Raw genomic sequence first — 22,181 nt, forward strand, 5'->3', positions numbered from 1 at the left:
CTTCATATTTAAAGTTTCCTAAAGTGTTACAGCTGTGTTTTATCACTGTTTATTTGTCAACAGTAAATATAGTACAAAACTTTTTCTTTAAAAGAATAACTTTGACCTCCACACAACAAATAGATCTTTCGAACAGATAATAGAATGCCACAATGAAAGTATAAATATAATATAATAATAATAATAATAATAAAACTTAAATAAAAAAAGAATATATTTACATTTGGTATGTATTAAAAAAAATCTCCATATACCAATATTTCCAGTTGTTCATATGACTCAAAAATGACACAAACTGAACTAAATGCAAAAATATATATATACATTAACACTACCTTTGAAAAAAAAAGTTGTTTTTTTATATTCATATATACATAAAGGCATCAGACTCATTCGTACCGAATACAAATAGCAGTGTGAAACCATCACCACAGAATTAAAGGATATTAAATGTGCAAAATATGTCATAGAGCCAATGAATAAACAAACTGTGAATATCCTGATACTGGGCATGCCGGCCCCTGGTAAAGACATGCCCATTGTGCATGTGTGGCTTTGATTAGTCTGCTATGTGTGCAAGTCCGGACGGGCATAAGCTCATTGTTCTCTTTTATGACCATCTCTGCTGTGTTGTCATAGCACCCAGGCCTTGAGCTCCAAAGTAAGCCAGTGTCCGGTGTGGTGAAGTTCCAGGCAGGGGCTGAATCATCCTATTATCCCGGTCAAACTCCCATATGTTGTCATAGTCCATTTCCTGGTCATCTGGTTCCACTGGCTGTAGGTAAGAGTCATCTGTGAGAAGGGGGAAACAAATTTTAAATGCTTAAAATATTTGATTGAATATTTTTTACTAAATGTTACAGAGTTTCCACAATTCGTAATATTATATATAATTGCACTTATAAACCGCAATTTCTTGACAATAACATAATTTAGAACAGAGCATGAGCATACCTAGAAAAGCAGCCATACATTAGAAATATGCAAGATGTTTCCATTAATTTTTTATTTTATTTTATATCACAAATTTTAGTCAGCATAAAACAAAGTTTTCTTCCCTACTGTGACATATATCTAAGTAAAAAAATGGATTCTTGAACAAGAAACAAATGTAAGACCGGGCTTGATTTAATTCATGGTCAATTGATTGGATCATTGCAGTTTGCAATCGCTGTGATCTCAAGTTTGCGCCAGAGTCATCAGAGAAGGTATGTCATTGCAATATGTAAAAATTTAGTATTTAAATCAAAATCCATGTGCCAAGCCAAGGTTTAGAAGTCAGTAAACTGAGCCACCTAAATACTTCATGCCCTAATTTAAGATCTTACATGTCGTTTGTTATGTTCTTTTCACAGAGAGGCTGTGAGATGTCTTGCAAGATCTCCCACTTGTGAGCTTTAAATCACTCTTGGTGGTAATTCTGTCCTTTCGCTGGTCTTTCTTTCATGTGCCACCTGCAGTGCTGTCATTTAAAATACCCTGGGCCTGAGCCATATCACACACACACACACACGTGTGTGTGTGTGTGTGTGTGTGTGTGTGTGTGTGTGTATGATGGAAAAGGTCATTCTAAAACCTGTATGCACGTGTCACCATTAATTATTTCTCCTTAACCCTGACAAATGAGACTGTATATGGTGTGGTCTAATGAAACAATTCAATGAAACAATTAAACAAAATTAATTTTGATTATTTTAACCAGTCTATAAAACACACCTAGGTCAACATTTCACACGCTAAACAAAACTTGTTGTCACAAAACTGGTCATGCATTGCTGTGCATATTTTGCATATCTAGTATATCCGTATGTACATCCGTGAAACGTGCCTAGTTGCACTATTGTTGTACTGTAACTGCCTCCTAAGTTTTGCATGCCAAAAATTCTTACCTGGTGAGTAACCGTAAGATATCTGCTGTGCCTCCATGACAGTGTGACCTGAGAAACCTCTCTGTAAAAGATCGAAGAACAGGAGATCATTTTTTCATGCCATTTTGAAGCTACAAAAATGTACAACGATATTTCTGCATTTTCTATTGAAAAGTTTGAGTTCAGTAAGATAAAAAAATAAAATAAAAATTAATACTTTTATTCAGAAAAGGAAACAAAATTGACAAAAAGTGATAGTTAAGACACTTCGTCCCCTAAGAATGATATGGTTCTATCTGACATTTTTGTCCAAATTTAGTTATTTACATATTTTTATTCTGTACATGTTGGAACTTTTTATTTAGAAAATAAAAAGGTTCTCTCTACACAGTCGAACGGAATGCAAAAAGCTCAATATCTCAAAACCGGTCAGAATGCACATAGAACCTTATAATTCCAAAGTGGTGCTGAATAATATTACAAAATATTTATATTTCAAATAAATGCGGTTCTTTTTAACTTTCTATCATAATTATCAAAGAATCCTGTATCATTGTGTGATAGTTTCCACACAAACATTAAGCAGAACAATTGTTTTTAACATTGATAATAATGAGAAAGTTTTTTTTTGCCACCAAATCTGCATATTACAATGATTTCTTAAAGGGTTAATTCACCCAAAGATGAAAATCCTGTCATTAATTACTCACCCTCATGCCGTTCCACACCCGTAACATCTCCATTAATCTTCAGAACACAAATGAAGATATTTTTGTTGAAATCCGATGGCTCAGACAGGCCTTCATTGACACCAATGTCATTTCCTCTCTCAAGACCCATAAAAGGCACTAAAGACGTCGTTACAAAGCGTTACAAAAACTCATAACTCATAACTTCATAAATTATTGTAGAGCCACTGTAGTGAGATGGACTTTGTAACGACATCTTTAGTGTCTTTTATGGGTCTTGAGAGAGGAAATGACATTGGTGTCAATGAAGGCCTTTCTGAGCCATCGGATTTTAACAAAAATATCTTCATTTGTGTTCTGAAGTTGATCAAAGTTCTCACGAGTGTCGAATGATATGAGGGGGAGTAATTAATGACAGTGTTTTAATTTTTGGGTGAACTAAACCTTTGAGTGATTTTATGTGACATTGCAGACTGGACTCATTAAAAAAAAAAAAGCCAGCTGTCCCATTACCTGAGAGATGTGGTTGTGTTGTGGCTGTCGGTTTGGAGTGGGCAGTATCTTCAGTCTGGATACGGCCTGGGCTCGCAGCTCATCAGACCACTGGCTGCTGACCACCTCAGGCTCCAGGCCATGCCTGTTTTTCCGCCCAAGAGGAGGAGTGCACAACCGGAAGGAGGGAGGAAGGAGAGGAGGGTATGACTGCTCAATGGAGCCCCGAGAAGAGTGCTGTAAAGTAGAAAAAACATGCACTTTATGAGATTTAGAAGATACACTCTATAAAAAAAGCTGTGCTATATAGTACTAAAAGTGGTTCTTTGGCTTGTCATCATAGGGGAACCACTTTAAGTGTTGTATAGCACTAAATCTTGGTGATTCAGCAGTTCTTCACCAGTTCTTTGGGATAACAGGCACTATATAGCACTGTTGCGATATACAGAATCTGTTAAGCCCCTGTATGGTTCTTCAGCGGTTTTTCAGTGGTTCAGTGGGGTGGTAAAGGTGCTATATAGCACCACTGGTTCTTTACACGCAAAAGAACTACTGTTGGTGCTGTTTAGCACCATTATTGAGGAAGAAATAAAATGCGATATGGCACCGCTTTGGTTCTACATAGCACAATTTGACAAAGGTGCTGTAGAGCACCTTTAAAGATATATTGCTATTTGGCACCAAAAGTGGTTCCCCTATGATTACAAGCCAAGAATCACTTTTAGTGCCAAATAGCACCAAATAGCAATAGCAATACCAAGAGTGTAGCTTGGTGAATTAACCCTCATGTAGTCAGCTGATTAAAGGATTTAGACCTAAACCTGTGTTGCAAAAACCAGACAAGTGTAAACCTGCATTCCATGTAGAAATATTGTCTCAAAATGTGCTTGTTACGAAGGATAACACTTTGTCTTGTTCGCTCAGCAGCCTTTTCCATTATGCATCTGAATGGATCAATTAGTAATGTAGGCTATGGGGACTTTCCGTGGCTTTAGCTCGTCAAATCAGCGGCACTGGGTGTTTGGTCACCGAAGGCAGCGGTGTCGAGTGAGAGAGCGGATCTGATAACCTGACCCACTTACCGACGCTTGTGCAGAGCTCTCCTCCAGAGGGTACATACTGGGGGTGCTGGGGTCATCATAAAGGGGCGAGAGAGGTTTGCGATGGGAGATCAAGTCCGAGTGGCGGTGAGGAACTAAGAGCTGGTGTTTGACCTTTGTCTGTGGCGTGCTCCAGCTGTTTGACTGAACAAAGACAAACGAGAAGGTTATGCATGTTTTTATGCATTCCCTTTTCTGAAATTGTCATTGGCAATGCAAATGTCACTCATCTTTAAAGAACAAAAAATAGAACTAAGCATTAAGCTGGGCATCTGGTAGGGCATATTATGTTACCTTGACTAGTGGTGCTTTCTCGATTCGTTGAACAGGGTTGTTGCAGTGCACAGAACTGTATGGCATGTTGTAAACTGGTGACATGGGCCCTTCAGAGGCAAGATAGGATGACGGCGGCGGGGAGGAGTAGTGGAGAGAAACGGGGTGGTGGTCGGGGACGGGTCTGACACGAGAGGAGAAGCTGCTGCTCCTGCTTCCCCTGCTGCCCAGATGAGCAGAGTACTGTGTGTCTGAGGAGGTCGGCCTGCTGGAAATGAACTGTACCAACACACACAACACAAAAACTGATTAACTGCACTGTATTCACGTTCATTTATCAGATTTAGATTCTGTTGATGTCCCTGATGCCATGCAGGCTATTGGATAGCGTTAACCAATAACCAAATCATGATTATCAAATTTGCTTAGAGTCTGCCTCTGTTCTGGCATCCTTTACAAAAAATAAGTATACTTCAAGCTAATTTTATTTAGAATATTTAAGTAAATATACTTTATAAAGTAAGTATAACAATATCAATATACTATAGCCTATAGTTGTATGTGTACTATTTTAATACTACACTTTTTAGTGTATAAAAGTATACTTTGAAGTATACTTTCACTGTAACAGTAGTCAACTTTGAGTACACACCTAGTTTACATCTACGATTTTGTTATATATAAGTATACTTATAGGTATACTGACAGTTTACCAGTTGAATAATTGTACCACATTTTTTTTGTTTTTGAAAATACACTTTGAAGTATACTCTCAGAAAACTACTGGTTTAGTAGTTTTATACTGTGAACTTTAGGTGTACTTAAAGCTGCAGTCCCTAACTGTTTGCGCTCTAGCGGTTAACAAACAGAACTGCATGCATTTTGCAGAAGAACATTGCAGCCAAAGCTACTTCTCTCTGTTTATGTCTATGTCGAGTCACCCAGGGACTGTGCTGCAGCGGTTCCTACCAATCCGGTCTGAAATAGTCCCAATATAAACACTTATTATAAGAGTACCATAATGATTCAGGTTAATGAAAAAACACAGTTTGGAAAATGGATTCATGTTGTACATTCTCATTATATATATTTTTGTGTAAATCTTGAACACACAAAAAAAGTTACCGACATCAGCTTTAACATCATACTTATAGTTTATTTATATATTATTTTTGCACTGCACTATTACTATTTTCATATTACTATGTTCCTATTTAGGTATTGACTTCAAATATTCCTTTAACTATACTTTAAGTAGATTTAAATCTAATTACTATTTTAACACTACCAGTGAACAAAAAAAAATTAAAAATAAATTACATATTCAGAATTAGGAACATAACTGTTAATCAAGTCTTTTCTTAAATTGTTTCTTGAATATCCTGTTTCAATCAGAAATATGTTACATTATAGAAGTAAAATGTGTTGTGAATGGCAGTTCATGTTGACTTAAAATTACACAATTATAAACAGATGCAATTTATGAAGGATTAAATCTCACATTTTAACATATTAAGAGTTGAAAATTGGAATAAATAGAATAAAGAATGTAGGTCTAATATGGATGTATTTTGAGGACACTAGGTCAATTAGTGTTCACTAATCTACTATAGTCTTGTAGGCTGTAACCGAAAGGAAATGAATTGCACACAAGTTAATTATTAACAGTCCAGCAGAAACACTGCAGATATTTTTGCACAACCACATGTGCTGCTCCTCCAAAATAAACATGCAAGTCATTCTGATGATTAATGCCACATATTTTAAATCTGTAACACCGCCTACTCCAGATTTAACATTAAAAAGCAAACTGTGTCAAATTCTAAGAGAAATGAATCCAGAAAACTAGTCCCCTATAACACATTGCAGCTGGACAAATATCATGTTCACAACTTGATGTTAATGAGTTTGGTCTGTTGGGATAGACACTTACGCAGAGAGGCTCAGTGTAACCGGGCGACACAGGGTTGTCATTGGCACTTGGCAGCTGGAGCTCACGGGATCTGCGTTTGTCCTGAGACTGCCTTAGTGGGTCAGTAACTCCGTGGCTGCTGCTGCCGCTCCACCTGTCAAACTCCAGAGCCTGAGAATAACAGAGAAAGTGAATATCTCACAGAATTTACACGCAATATCTAAGATATTCAACACCGTGTCCAAGATGGCTTACCAATCAAGCAATCGCTCACCTGTTTCTGTGTTGGAGTGTAAATGATGTCATACACAGGGGGAGGAGGGCTGAGGATGGGGACGTCAGCACTTTTGAAAAACTGGATCCAGTCATGGAACTCGCTCTTGTCCAGACAAGACACGATGATGGGGTTTATCAACTTCCCTAACAATGAAACCCACAAGTGTTAGAGTTAGATATTCATCAGATTCTGTGCAGAAACAGTGCACAGAGTGTACACTCATCTTTATGGCACATATTAGATCTGTGCCAAGTACAATAACATCCGGCAATTGAAGAACTGACTTATAACTCACCCTCAATCATAAACGTGTTAGGTTTGATGTCCTGACAGGGAGTTGTAACTGTGATCATGTTGAGAGGAAGTTTGCCCTGCAATTGCAAAAACATGTACGATTATTTCCAGAGTGCATCACTACATTATTTATTGCTTTATTCATTTGTGCAAATGAAATTTACAAGATACCTTGTAAAAGAGGCCATCACTCTCTTCTGACAGAATTATGAGATAGTTGGGGTACAACACCAGCAGACGGTCATACTGCTCCTTGTGAGGCAAACAGAAATTTAATCACAAAGGTTAATTTACACGACAGTTCAGCAGACAAGAAGCTAATATTGAGTAACTTATTTTGGACACATTAATGCAAATACTTTTCTATTATTGCAAAACCGACAAAAACATTTCCAGAGCCTGTTGTGCTTGTTTTTCCTTTTTGTTTTATTCCTAAATGAATCAGTGTTTTTAAACGAATCGGTTGAAAGGATGATGAACTGACTCACTCGTGAACTTGATTCATAAGTGAATGTGTGTTTTTTGAACCCTATATGATTTTAACGAATCTATTGATTTTTTTAGGCTATCATTAAACATAAATGACAAGACAAGACATTAAGACAGATACAGATGTGTTGCCAGGATAACAAAAAGTAAACAATGTAATAATTTTAATGAGGTTACAAAAGATTAATATAGGCTAAAAACTATTTTTTGTTGATTTAGGATTAACAGAGCTTTCCATATAAGCTTCTCTATATCAATTTTGAATAGAGAAAAACGTTTAGAGCCAGTCATTTTTATGTGATATTTAGCTATTTTCCTGTTTTCTTTTTTTGAACAGCCCTATTTAAACAATCCAAATAAATACAAAAAAATCTTTAAAGCCACTTCAAAAACATCTGACCAAAATTAGTGTGTAGGTACATTGTGGGTAGGCCTATAGCTAAAACAAGTGAATACAATTTTCATCAGAAGAGTGAATTTATTTCAGTGTCTGACTCTCCAAATGTTTTAGATGGGTAAAGAACAAATTGATTGAGCGAATGATTCAATAGAAAACGAGGCTGTTTGAAACTGTGAATCAATTGTGACCCTGGACCACAAAACCATAAGGGTCATAACAAAAGGGTCGATTTTATTTATTTATACATCACATGAAAGCTGAATAAATAAGCTTTCCATTGATGTAGGCTATGGTTTGTTAGGATAAAACAATATTTGGCTGAGATAGCCTACAACTAGGCCTATTTAAAAAAAAATAATCTGAGGGTGCAAAAAGTCTAATTAATTAGAAAATCGCCTTTAACGTTGTACAAATTAAGTCCTTAGCTATATTACTACTAATAATAATTTACAACTAATATATTATTGCTTGCACTATAGCGATAACTGATGGTCAATACCGTGTAAATGCAACGAGAAATCAGGCCAAATTTTATGTATTTATTTATATATTTATTTTGCTTCCAAATAACTTTATATATCGCAAACAGGTTCGCGCGAGGAAATCACGTGACTGGTACAGTTCGCGCGAGTCCAAGTCCAAGCCACACGGTCTTTGTGCGCAGACTCGCAAATACGGACGACACGTCAAGCGGAAATGGGGAATGACATGACATGACTGAAATCTCGATGCTGTTTTCCGCGAAATTCGAGGACCAAAACTAACTGTTGTATAATGATAAATAGGTTATTTAAACATCACTTTACACCGCAGTGTGTAAAACTGGCACTGGTTATGTCTTGCACCAACCACGAGTGTGTGTTTTAGCTCGGCTCCTCGGGGTGTGTTCAAAGACAGCTGTTGGGTGAGTCAAGTGAGGTGCGTGAGGCAAGCAACTGGTTTACACACCCTTTTCACAAGCAAATCCTCTCTACGCTCTCACAGTACACTTAAGAAGGACTATCAGTTTCTCACCCTCCCTCGCTGTCCGGAAAAAAAGGGTTTAGATATTTGGCCACACGTAGGCTATAACGGGTATTTGGTTACACATACAGTCCCATAGTATGAGCTAGCGTGCCCGTGTGTTTTGTATCCTGTCTGTTAAAGGCAACCGGTTAATAGGCAGAAGTTGACTAATGAGGGTGGTGTGAAAGTGGCCATGCCGTGTGTGTAAACTGAGCTCGATTTGCTCCACATGGAAGTGAATTTAGACTCTCCTCATGCCCACCAACAATTCATTCAAAGTCTTCTCAAAATTAACATCATTCTCAGATAGAACTCTATGAATTAATACAGAAAGGGGCCTGGCATTTTACTCAAATTTTATATTGTTATTATTATGTTATTGTTTTTATGCCATTATATTCATGCACGTATATTCATATATATTTTTTTAAATCTTTTTTAGGTTATATAAATATCAATCCTGGAGAAGTCTTACCTGACATGGCATGTGTTGCAGCCTGACTTTGGTGACGTAAGTGATGGGCCCTAGACTCTCTCGTTGCGAGCCCTCCCACTCATAGATGGGCTCTTTACTGATGGAGTTCCTCAACTCCTCCTTTCCCACTGTGGTCTCTTCTGAGTACTGTACCTTTGGAGGCAATATTGGCTTTAAAATCAATGTTCAAAAAAAACAACAGACATGAATAGAGATAGTGTCTTCAGTATTGGGAATTTCATAGAAATCCATTGCTAATTATGGGATGCAGATGTTTTGCTAAACGACTTCATTGCCGCAATAGGATGTGTCACAACAGAAAAGCAAACATGTCTTTTTCAAATCCGGTCAAAGTGGCCACAAAAGAAACCACTCCTTTATGAAATCTCAGAGAATAATGAGGAACATTAGTCACTCTGTCCTGAATTAACACCTTTTTTTACATGTTCATTGTTGTTATAGAAATATACTTTGATTTAGCATCTAGCAAATATGGTAATTCTGATGCCATACCTTAATTCTTGTATATGTCTCCGGTGCGATTGCATTGCCGCCATTGTCCTCGATTTGTTCTTTCAAAAGCCCAAACCAGTTGTTCATCTCCTCCTCTGTCGAGCAGTACACTATGATAGGGTTCAGGCTTACCCCTACAAAGGTCAAAGACAAGGGGTCAGAGGTTAGGTCAGATGACTATGACCAACGACCATCTGGATCTCTTTAAGAGCTGGCAACAGGTTGCTGAACATTTTGGTAAATTTCTTGTTTTTAAAGTATAGATGCATTTGTCTGGATACCGTTGCTCAGCTCTGTCTCATGTCAAAATGTCAATGTTGACACTTTGGACCCTGAGAACAAACAATCTGTTTCAAGAGCTCTTGTCATTACAACATGCCATGCATTTGCAGCAAAGCAGTTGTCCCTTCTTAGCACAACGGCTATTCTGAAAGAATAAACCAAACCTCGAATCTCCATTTTATCAGACCGCATTCCAGCCTTTATCAGCGTCAGATATCAGCAACTCTGACCTGCCCTGTAGTCATTTCCAGTAAAGTGTGATGTTTTTATCAAAGCCATGTGTTCATGTGCAACACATCGTTTTCCCCATCGTTTAGTTAGGACAAAAAAGATTCCCAAATCTCATGTCAAGCAGTCTAGACATCATCTTTCTAACATAAAAAATTGAGTCCCATCTGATATGTTGTGGCAAATAAGAATATTTATTCAGTAATTTGGAGAATGGAATTTAACAGCACGTTATACATAACGGTTAAGCTTTAAGTCACGGCCGCATCGGCTCATCTTCCGAGAACATTAAGCATAGTTTAAATGTTTCCCTATGTGGTAAATTCTCATCAACATTTTATAAGCAAACTTGTGTGTTCAGGTCCAGTGCCCTGGAATGTGGAGTGCTTTAAGTGTGTCAAAAAGGTGAAAAGGGAAAGGGCCTTCATAGCTCCGCAGCTGAGCGAGTTCAGGCGCACCTGTCGTATAACAAGGGGGGCCTTGAAGGACAATTTATCTCTCTTCTGACTAGTGACAAATGAGGGAGGGTTCAGTTAGTCTTAGTGCTTTTGAACCTCTGGAATGTCCGAACATGGGAAGTGGTTTTGGGCCTGTAGTGTGGCTTTTTATGACGAACGCCTCAACAATCTTTTGTTCTGGTTAGTTGAGAGTCACAAATTCCACACTCAAATAACACAGAGAAAAAAACGGTAGGATTGTAGTAATATAAAACTTTATGTAATGTAACTGTCTTTGCCTGTTGCTTTATCTTGCGTTTATTGTCTACTTTTTCCTGTTTGTTCAACCCTGGATTGTCAAGCACACTCACCGTTTATCTGGAATGCAAATTCCTGCAGATCACCAAAGCTGTTCCTGGTTTGCACCTTGCAAATCGTGAGCTCTTTGAGAGGAAGTGTTCCCTGTATAACAAAAATAAAAAGGTTTTGTAGTTTTTATACAGACCCATTAAAAAAATCTACACTGAATACTATATCTTATAATATCGTATAATTTAAATGAAACCTGGTTATAAATAGAACGTTTTAAGATTGAAACATTTTTTAAAAACAAAGAAATGTTATAAAAATTATCATATTTTAAGTCACTGACACACTCAGTGTTGCTCAACGCTTCTTCATTGATGATAAACATTTATTACCAGGCCACCTCCCCGTGACTCAGGTTAATAAGTGCAGACACCATAAAACCTGATTAATGCAGGTGACAATAGACGAGACAAATTTTATGATTGAACATAACGAAGTGTGGATTTTTTTTTTGCATGGAGAGATGACACATTTGACATCATCATAAAAGGCCAGAAATCCTTTAATTTCCGTCTTCGTTATCATATGACTCAAACGATGGTTTGTGTCTAACTCTAAGGCAATGACAAAAGCATAGCCATATATGGAGCTGCTTTACATTTCATCCTGTGGTATGCATTGTTGATTGTGTGTATCAAAATGAATAGGTGCATCTTTTACCTGGTATGTGAGTCCAGTTGTGTTGTTGGAGACAAAATGGAGATGGGTTTGGAACAGGTCCAGGTAGCAGTCATGCACATCCTAAAAGAACAGACACATTCCATCAGCTTAGGATCAACACAATCAGAGGGATCATTCTGGGTAAGGCTGCTTTATAGGCTTGAATTCAACAACACTGGCAGATTATTATTTTTATTTTTTTAATCTTTAGCCTGAATAGCAAGATTTTTAAAGCTCACGTTGAAGGCAAGATGTAGCATTTTGCATTAATACGTGCTAAGTTAAATGTAGCAATCGTACACCCTGGAATGAATGGTTAAATACTCCTGTGTAAATCATGTATACTTTCTGAGAGGTGTTTGTTTGCTCTAAAGACTAGTTTAAAGCCACTGACATTGATTTATTACGGACAGCTCATTTCCTTTCATCTGATCTAGGCCTGTACTTTACCACGTTACAGAATATGCCATTATCACAAATACTGTTAGGTAACATTTCCTTTCCACTGTAATATCGCCACTGTTGCAGTATGTTCCCCCTTTGACCTCACCCTGTGTTGTTTTTATTTCATTTCCTTCACTTTCACACTCCCTCCCCCCGTATGACTACATGTTATCAAACCAAAGAGATTCCCACGCTTCAGAGACGATGTGTAATATATCAGTGGTCTGATCAGTGTGCTCTGCTCCAGGTAATCTCTGCAACTCTGAGCCATTTCGCAACACCTCACATCCCTGCGTGTCCCGGCATGGCCTAAACTCCCCAAACCGAGGTGCATCAATTAATCAGCAAATGGATGTACGTCATTCCCACAGCACTTCATACAACCGCCATGTGACATCTTGTATCTTCCACCTGTTTGTTGTGTGTTAGCTCATAAGAGTGAGTAAGTGACTGTGTCATGTATGCGCAGACCTCATTCATCATCTCATGAAAGTCTGTTTTGAGTGTTTTATTGAATGATTATTCTTGACAACAGTGTGTTTGCTTGGAGTTTGATTGGATAGGTTTTGGATGAGCATTGGCGTGTCTTACCTGGCAGTGCAGGAAGCGGAAACGGACTTTGGAGCTGTGGATCATTCTGCCGTAGTTCTTCACATTAATGCTGCTCTTCTTCCATCCGTTAACTGGGTCGTAAGGGAACGGAGGGTCCCATTTGATGTCGTCAATTGTCTGGAGATCTTTGGGTGACATTTCCTATGTTGACACAGTGATAAAAGTTAGTTCTTATTACCAGTCATATCAGATATACAAATATGTACTCCTTATGTGAAATCCCAGCTAATAGAGAATACGCTCACAACTTTGGCCAACGTTTTGCAAAGGTTTTCTCAAAGTTACAAACCAAACGTTCTTGCAGTAATGTTAATGGAATGTTCTTGCAGTTATGATGTTATTTCCAAAAGTTGTGAACAGTCAAAGCTTCCCTGACACTTTGAATTAAGTTTTGAAGTTATTTTCTGGTAAGAGTCTGCTAATGTTCTCAAATAAAGTTATATAATAATTAAAGAGAATAATCAAAGAAAAACATTCTTAAAACATGATTAGCAGTTCGATCCGAATTGACGCAGGAAGCTCCTCACCTTTCTTGGGGTGACGGTGCAGAGAATGTTGATGATGCTATTGGACTTTTCCTGTCCTTCCTGTGGATACTTTTTCCGGAACAAACGGCTGCTGCTCAGAAAACAAAAGGCCCAGTTATAGTCAAGAATGGGGTTGTGGGATAAGAAAAGATGGACGTGACCCCACATAGGGGTTATCTTGACTCAGTTGATCAGTTAATCACACCGAGTCTGAGTCGATCTGTCTGTATAGATTCTGGGGCTCAGTGTCCCACACAAAAGATTACGTCACCATTACACATGTCCATTCTTCCTTCGCTTGCACTGGTCAACATATCAGTTTAACATCTCTGTCTGCACCATTTAAAGAGAAAAAACAATAAAGCTTAAGTTACAAGACACAATGCCCCCGCTCATGAAATGCCTTTTGTTACCCATGACCCCCATTTATAATCATTAGTGTCAGATCTGTATAATGAACTTCTTCCTGCCCAACGATAAGCTGAGGAAGTCAGTGTCAGCGAGGAAGTCATCCTCAGTGAGAGAGACGTCCTCAGTGGCTCCCGTGTTTTTCTTTTCTCTCTTTGTCAATCTGTCTCTGCTTTGAATGCAATTAGCATAACAACACTAGGGTCTTTCATGCAGACAATAATGGGAAGTATCGGTGCTTTACTAGGGCTCAGTGATGGACGTGTTTGGCATCCGGAGAATTCATTCAATAGAAGAATGCAGGTTGTAGGCAGTTTGTTACACAGAACACGCTCGTAAGAGTGATGAAAGTTTGACAGCGAAAACTTTGTGACTGTGTGTAAAAGGCATTACCTTTTCACCTATTGTTTCCTTTAAAAATACAATCATTCGTTGGACTTATTTTAAGTCTGATAGGGCTCCGTGGTTTTAAAGGGACTTTCGTCCTGCTACACTGAACTCTGATCTGATATGTCCTCAGTAAAAATACAAAGGCTTTTTTATGGTCTAGGACTCTGAACCCAAACTGAACCCACTAACTTTCGAGCACATGCAAACCAGACACAACAGAAAAACACTCACTGCCTATTTTAAAAACTGATAGTCAGAGGAGTTGTCCAAATTGACCAGCAGTAAATTATATGGATCGCTGTCACCAGCAGTGCAAGCACAATAGTATTACTTTCTGTCCAGGATAAACCCAATTCTCTCAAAAACCCACGAAACCTGAGAACTCTTCCCTGCCCTGAAGGCTACTCTGGAAACAGAAATAGATCTAACTTCATTACACTAGTGAATTCTAATAGCAGATGAGTGTATCAGTCAGAGTTAAGCGAGATTTCATGACACTGAGCAAATGAGGTTTGCAGACAGCATCATTAAACCGCTAAATTCAAATCGACAGTCTGTGTTCATCTGATAAATGTGCTACAGCAAGTATACTACAAGAATCTTTCATTTTATTTAAGAAGTAAAATGGCCAAATGTATTATTTATATTGTAATCCTATAAAATTTACTTAAGTAAAACATTTTTGCAGATGCAGTACACTGAAAAATTGAATTGAATTTCCAATTGAATTTTTTTTAGTCACTGATCACATCTAAATCTTTGAGTTGGCCGAATTGAAATTCTGTGAATTGATGCAATTTAATTCAAAGAAATTAAATTCGGCCAACTGAACAATTTAGATGTGATCAGTCATTTCAGTTCAATTGGAGACGTCATTTTTTAAACAGTGTAATATTAATAAACTTAATTAAAAATATATTTTCTGAAAAATATTAATATCTTATACACATGTATCTTGTTTTAAAGAATATTTTACTGCACAACGAGACAGTAGTGTTATTTTCCAGACTCCTGAAACTCTTGCCATTTCAATTCAGTATCTAACATCATGACTTCCCTCTAGTTTGCATGAAATACCTTCATCCTTTCAAAACATCATAGTTTTTAGGTAGTTTCTCATGGTTCTTACCTGTTCCTGCGTATGAAACTCTTGCTGGAGAACGTGAAGTTGTGCTGGGGGACGCATGACATACTACTCCCCATGTTGATCCTGGGATAGTGTGTGTATTTCCTCGATGAGAGAGTGCGGGTGTATCTGTTCGCAAGACTAATAATTCAGTGATCCCTGTTGTAATCCAACCTCCCTTTAGTGAGTGAGTGTCTGTTCACCGGAGAGACGAGACTGATACTGAAGCAGCAGACAGACGAGAGGGGAATGTATCAGAGAGGGAGTGTGTCAGTGGGTGGAGATAAAGTGAGGTGTGTGTGAGCAAAGAGGAGGGAGGGAGACGGGGACGGGGGACCAGAGCAAGTTTCACACCTTCAGCGTGAGATCCCCTCACTAAATAAAGCATAAATGACAAAGGGGAACGTGTAGTTTTTCACGCCTTATAGTAGGCAAATGGCACTGATTTATATGTTTGACCACTGTGATGAAAGAGCATTATAGTCTGAAAGGAGCCTGCTGGTGTCACTTAAGAGGTCACGCCAAACATGTCTGGGCATGGACATGCTCGGAATAATACTGACTGATTATATTATCCAGTCACCTAAATAATTAATATACTTAGGATGTCTGTAAATTAATATTTGTGTAATTTGTGTAAAAAAGTTCTAGAACACTTAAAGAAAGAAAAAAAGGAACATCTTTATTATTTTCTTGTATTTTTTGTTTATTATTATTATTAATATGATTTAACTTTTTAAATTCAGTATTTTTATACATTTTATAATTATACTTTGTGAGGTAAAAAAAACTTGTTTTAAAGATGTTTAGATCATGGTATGGTATTTGTTTAATATTAATATGATTGTTTTATGACTGTCAGGTTTTTTTATGTTTAAGTATAACCCAATAAAACAAAATATAGTTTGTTGTTATTTACTTTTCCAGTTTTGTTAGGATTGGCTAATAAAGGAGCTACAGATATAATTTATTTAGATCAGCATAAAAATATGTTAATACTAAGTATTAATGATAAAAATAACATGTACAATTGAACTGATAACAACATTACAAAATCAGCTATCTCAAAATTGTGATGTAATTTAGGAACATTAATATGTGAAGAGCAATTATCTTCTATATTTCTGAGCATGGAGCACCATTACACTAATTTGATTTTGCTGGGAACCTGTCACTTGTGACTGTATGGTTTGCAAAGGCGAGATATGATCTAATCGAATTTAAAGATCAGTGCTCTCTGTAGTCAATCAAGAAAGCACAAGTGAATGTTATCTCGTCCTGTGAGGGTTTGCATGCTATCCAGCTGTCAGACATGCAGATTGCCTTAAGAATATCACATTATAACAAATTAAATTACAAGTTCTAGCCTCCCTCTTTGTATGTGTCTGGATGATTAGCTATTGTATGAGCTGTTGTTTGAATGCATTCTTTGAATGGCTCTCCAAGTATAATGACGTGCCAATGTATGTGTACGTAAACTCATTTCAGCTCTCACCATTTATGGTTAAATTCCCTCTGCACATTTTAAAACAAACCCTCAGAAATTACATTTCAGAGTTTATTGTTCTAGTGTGGGCGGCTGCTGATCCAAACCAGCAGAACCAGGAAATGTAAGTGAGGCCATGCCGGAGGCACTAAACCGTCACATTCCAACTCACACGTTCCTAACTTTGCAGAATTATGCCACAACTCTTTAATACTGTTATCAAGAAGTATGACAGTGTTTAACGTGAAGTGCCTTGGTTCAGACTAATAATAGCTTAAGTTCGAAGTAATAAAAAACGAACCTGAAGAATTATTGCCAAAATATGAGGATAGCATACCTATTTTATTAACTCTCAAATGTCCTCTCTTTTTTTTTTTTTTTTTTTATAATATGGCAAAGGCAGTTGGTGATAAAAGAATACATTCTTGAAAGAGCTCTTTCTATTTATCACCAGTCATGGAAAAACAGATGATTTATCACCCCTCATTCTCACTCTGAGCACAGAACTATGCATGAGTCACAAGCTAGCACTGTGTATGAAGCTCTGAGCCTCTTCAAGGAAATTACAGTGAGAAAAATCAGGGAAACATCTGACATAGTCTGGGAAAATCTAACTTCTAGTCATATGGGTTTCTGTCTGCTCCTGATGCAAGGTGTCGATTACTTGTTGGAAAACAGGTCAGATCATCCTTTACATGCATGTGTTAGTGAAAGATAAGATCAGGGATTTTCAGTCTTTACAAACACTGGACCCCTCTGTTCATACTTTTGGTCAACCTAGAGACCCCCAATACATTAATAAAATACAATTGTATTTATTATTTATTTTTGATCAAATAAAGGCAGTCCTGGTGAGTCATTAAACAAATCTTACCCCAAAACTATTGACAAAATAAACGCTTTTAAGAGGTTTTACATTAGTTTCCACAAAAATATGAAGGATTTATGAAGGATTATGCCCCCCCCCCTCCCCACTTTGGAGACAAATGCTTATAAATCATACAGAAGGAGTTTTTTTTTGAGAATGTAAAAATGCAGAATGTTTTCTGTGATGGGTAGGTTTAGGGGCAGGGGCAGTGTAGGATAAAAAATACTGTTTGTACGGTATAAAAACCATTACGCCTATTGAATGTGTGTGTGGATCAATGTTCAATATTTGTTTAGTTAAAGTAGTTAAATTCATGACATACATCACTTTATTTTATAAAACCTATTTAGTTTGAATTAATCTAAGTACTTTTTTATATCACATATTATTGTATGTTTTGTTTTCTTAATGCAGATTGGTACACACAAAACAAAAATCAGGCCCCAATTTCTCTAGTGACTGATCACATCTAAATTTTTGAGTTGGCCAAATTGAATTTCTGTGAAATTATGCAATTTAATTCACAGAAATTCAATTTGGCCAACTAATTTTTTTTAGATGTCATCAGTTTCGTAAGGCCACACAGATCAGTTTGATTGTTGATTCCTGCCCAGTAATTCCTACTTCACAGGTGTGAAATCTTGGTGTAATTTTTGATCCACAATTAACATTTGAAGCACACATAAAACACATCTCTAAAACTACAGTTTTCCACCCGAGAAACATACTGTAGCTCGACAAAGACCGTTTCTCCCTTTTTGCAGACACATGCCTTTATTTTAACTAGGTTACTGTTATACCTTGCTTATCTTGCCTTCCAGCTAAATTGTTGAGCAAGCTTCAATATATACAAAATTCTGCCGCTCGTGTGCTCACTCGTATTTCTCCCTGTGAACACATTACACCGGTTCTTTCACAATTGCACTGGCTTCTCATAAATCCAAGAATTGATTTTAGAATTCATATTTTAATGGGACTGCACCTGAGTATCTTTGCGATCTCATCAGTCCTTGTACTCCATAATGCTCTCTTTGCTCTGCTAATTCTCTTTCACTTCACCAGCCTTCATGTAAGCTAAAGACCATAGGGGAAAGGGCCTAGCCCCCAAGCTATGGAATGTGCTTCCTCTGCCCAACAGAAATGCACCAACGTTGGGTCATTTTAAAAAGTTGATTAAGGACACATTTATTTAAGACAGTTTTTCTCTAATTAACTGTTGTATTGCTTTTGTTGTTTTTACTCTTTTTATTGTAGTGCTTTAGGTTTAAGAAAAGCGCATTATAAATCAAATGTATTATTATTATTAATATTATTATTAATAAGCACCCAATTTGTCAGGTGGTGTGACTGTCCGAACAAATGAACAGACATAATACAAAATTAAAAACCAAATATTATGGAATCATTTTAGTTTTGACACTTTTCATATAAACAAATTATATGAATAGAAGTAGTTTTAAAGCAGTTTTGTCTGGCAATTTGTATATTCTCAAATGTCAGCATGGCACAACTGCAGACATTGCTCTTTTATTGTGAATTGACAGGGTAATTACAGTAAAAATGATGATGCACCCTCATAATGACCCCCCATACATATAACCAACCCATACTGACGTGGTACACTTTCCATGGCATTTGGTACAATTACAGTATATATACAAACAACTATTTGGTTGAACTGCCTGACAAAAACAGTAAAACACTTTGAAAGGTTATTTAACAATAGAAACACAACTCAAAAATATCCAGTTTTGAAAAGATTTTAAAAAACCACCTTTTTGATTTGTCAATGACCTATATATTATATAATTTTAAATAGTAAATTTCACAATATTATTAATTTTACTGGCTTTTTTAAATCAAATAAATGCAATTGATTAAAAGAGACGTCTTTATAAAAAAAAAAAAAAAAAAAAAAAAACTTATATTGGTTTTAGGCAAAATAACCCCCTTTTTATTTTTTTCCTGGTATTACGAGGTTAAATAGTAGTTCATTAATTATAATTTTTTGTAATAGAATGTTTATATAAGGCCATAGAAAAAGCTTTTGTAAGTTGTCACAAAGGAGAAGGAAAGGATACGGAAGGAAGTGGAAAATCAAGCCAAACACAACATTGGATCTGATCTAAAATTTTGTGTGAGAAGCTCTTCTTATGCAAAACAATGGCTGGCTTCCTCGTGTGAAATAGATGTTGTGTTTGGACCCTATGGGGCTAAATGCTTAACCTGTGAATGGGCTCTTTCTCTAAACAAGTGGAGGAAAAATATGTAATTCTCAGTCACCATTTGCTTATGATTCATATCCCTAATAGTCATTTTGACCATACTTTGACCTGCTAATCTACTATGACAGTATCTATTAAATACATTCAATAGACCACTGTTTGAAATAAAGATGTTTTAAATAAGTGTAACAGTAAAACATTAGTTTACTAATTTAATTCCCAACTATAGAACTGCAGTTCCCAATGATCTTTTAGAGTCGGAATTTCTCACACACGTATCAGAGCTGTGCATTGAGCAAGGCTATCAGCACAGCCCTGTCTGGGACGGCCCTCTGCAATGTTTTTTCAGACTCGCCGGGTGTTTTAGGGGTGCTAACTTCACACCTCTAGATGTTATCAATGCACCACGTGTGCAAGAGAGAACCACGGGTGTCAGAGCTCTCACAGTACAAAAAAAAACATGGTGTAAGAGGTGGAATAAACCCAGCTTTGAAGAGACACATCAAAAAGGTGAAATATTTTTCTGTAGAATACCTTTGTGGAATTTACTTTTTTAAACTTGTTTATCAGAAAATGGCCGACAGAGTTTTGAGAGTTCCGTCATTGAGAATCATTCCTTGTTCCTTGGAAAACATGCAAGTGCTGGATAATCCACTTCTAAAGAATTGTCCAAACAAGTTTTTTGTTTTTTTGTCATTCAATATAAAATTCTAGGGAAGACTAGAATTAGTCTGTCTGTCTGTCTGTCTGTCTGTCTGTCTGTCTGTCTGTCTGTCTGTCTGTCTGTCTGTCTGTCTGTCTGTCTGTCTGTCTATCTATCTATCTATCTATCTATCTATCTATCTATCTATCTATCTATCTATCTATCTATCTATCTATCTATCTATCTATCTCTAATGTCTGTCTCTCTGTCTAATCTATCTGTCTGTCTAACATTATAAATGTCTTTACTGCAACTTTTGAACAATTGAATGCATCCTTGCTAAATAAAAGCATCTACCTATAATACAACACAAAACTGCTTATTTTATGAGCTTGGATTCATGTTTATGTAGTCAAAGCTCATGTGAATAAATCTAGTTGAGGTTTGTTTATGGTGACTGGGTATCCACTGGACAGAGACGGGTTGGGCCTTGTTGGTGTCCTCTCTGCTGTACAGCTATGCCTGCAGCTGCCTTTCCAGACTGTAAACTCATCATGTCCCTCATATCAGTACGCTGCAGGGCTTGAGACATGCGCTGTGGCATGAGACAGAGCCTCCCCAGTCCCCTTCCCTCACTAAAAGAGCTGCCTAACGACAGACGGCTTACAAGGGGTAATGCGCACACACCGATGCTAAAATAACAGAGGACAATACTGCATAGTCCTGAAATGAATCTTCTCCTTAAAGCAAACGCTAACGTACGTCCTGCTCGTATCAGATGTGCTGCCCAAATGTGTCTGTGCGTGTGCGTAAGCGCACAGCACAGGTGTTCGTGTGGTGAGGCTGAGGTCATGGTGGGTAAAGCGAGAGTGCTCAGCTGTCCGCTTACATCAGTCGGAGAGCCAAACCTGCTGGGAGAAAAATCAAATGATACTCTCTAATAGGCTGAACTTTGAAGGGTCGCTCCTTTAATAAAGAAATCATTTGTTTTATTAAATGGAGAGATCATCTGGTTCAAAAGTAATGTGATCGGATTCCGGCTATCAGATTGGATAAAACCTTGAAAATGGGTTGTTCAAAAAACAAAAACAAAAAAGGATTCTAAAAATCCTATCTTGGTTTTAATCTGGAGCAAATCATCAGTTTGTGGTGTTATGGTATACGTTTTTTTGATACGTGGATTTCAGGAACAAAACTTTAACTTTAGAACTGGTCAAAAAATACAACATTTGTATCATGTAATATACACATAAAATAACCCCCAAATTTATATATATATATATAGTCAACCTTCAAATAATTATGTTCAGTTATGCACTCAATACTTGGTGGGGAATCCTTCTGCAGAAATGACTGCTTCAATGTGACGTGGCATGGAGGCGATCAGCCTGTGGCACTGCTGAGGTGTTATGGAGGCCCAGGATGCTTCGATAGCGGCCGTAAGCTCATCCAGAGTGTTGGGTCTTGCGTCTCTCAACTTTCTCTTCACAATATCTCACAGATTCTCTATGGGGTTCAGGTCAGGAGAGTTGGCAGGCCAATTGAGCACAGTAATACCATGGTCAGTAAACCATTAACCAGTGGTTTTGGCACTGTGAGCAGGTGCCAGGTCGTGCTGAAAAACCAAATCTTCATCTCCATAAAGCTTTTCAGCAGATGGAAGCATGACTAGCTGCTGCATTGACCCTG

At 37.3% G+C, this 22,181-nt stretch overlaps 1 protein-coding gene and 1 long non-coding RNA gene across 2 annotated transcripts in view; one reads left to right on the forward strand and one right to left on the reverse strand.

Annotated features, from left to right (window-relative positions):
* Nucleotides 1–15,496, reverse strand: plekhn1 (pleckstrin homology domain containing, family N member 1). The gene is made up of 16 exons (XM_067446250.1): nt 15,274–15,496; nt 13,347–13,437; nt 12,799–12,960; nt 11,764–11,844; nt 11,106–11,196; nt 9,788–9,921; nt 9,275–9,427; nt 7,077–7,157; nt 6,907–6,982; nt 6,609–6,754; nt 6,356–6,505; nt 4,444–4,701; nt 4,132–4,293; nt 3,071–3,286; nt 1,890–1,950; nt 1–792 (listed from the first exon to the last, which is right to left on the reverse strand). Exons 1-16 carry the CDS (start codon nt 15,345–15,347, stop codon nt 611–613), a joined length of 2,118 nt encoding a protein of 705 aa, XP_067302351.1. The 5' UTR covers nt 15,348–15,496; the 3' UTR covers nt 1–610.
* Nucleotides 8,492–22,181, forward strand: part of LOC137078699 (uncharacterized) — a 24,689-nt gene continuing 10,999 nt past the window's right edge. The window contains exons 1-2 of the long non-coding RNA XR_010905338.1: nt 8,492–8,712; nt 9,242–9,310. This is a non-coding gene — a long non-coding RNA (uncharacterized lncRNA). The remainder of the gene's footprint in view (nt 8,713–9,241; nt 9,311–22,181) is intronic.

The sequence above is a fragment of the Pseudorasbora parva genome, chromosome 6, assembly GCF_024679245.1.
Source record: "Pseudorasbora parva isolate DD20220531a chromosome 6, ASM2467924v1, whole genome shotgun sequence".
Classification (NCBI taxonomy): domain Eukaryota; kingdom Metazoa; phylum Chordata; class Actinopteri; order Cypriniformes; family Gobionidae; genus Pseudorasbora; species Pseudorasbora parva.

What these genes read in the sequence shown, in the direction of transcription:
- plekhn1 (XM_067446250.1), bottom strand. Translation starts at nt 15,347, where the DNA reads ATGGGGAGTAGTATGTCATGCGTCCCCCAGCACAACTTCACGTTCTCC. An exon ending in CAACTGGACTCACATACCAG is followed by an intron (nt 11,197 to 11,763) that starts GTAAAAGATGCA and finishes TTTGTTATACAG; the next exon opens with GGAACACTTCCTCTCAAAGA. An exon ending in AGAGCTCTGCACAAGCGTCG is followed by an intron (nt 3,287 to 4,131) that starts GTAAGTGGGTCA and finishes TCTACTTTACAG; the next exon opens with CACTCTTCTCGGGGCTCCAT.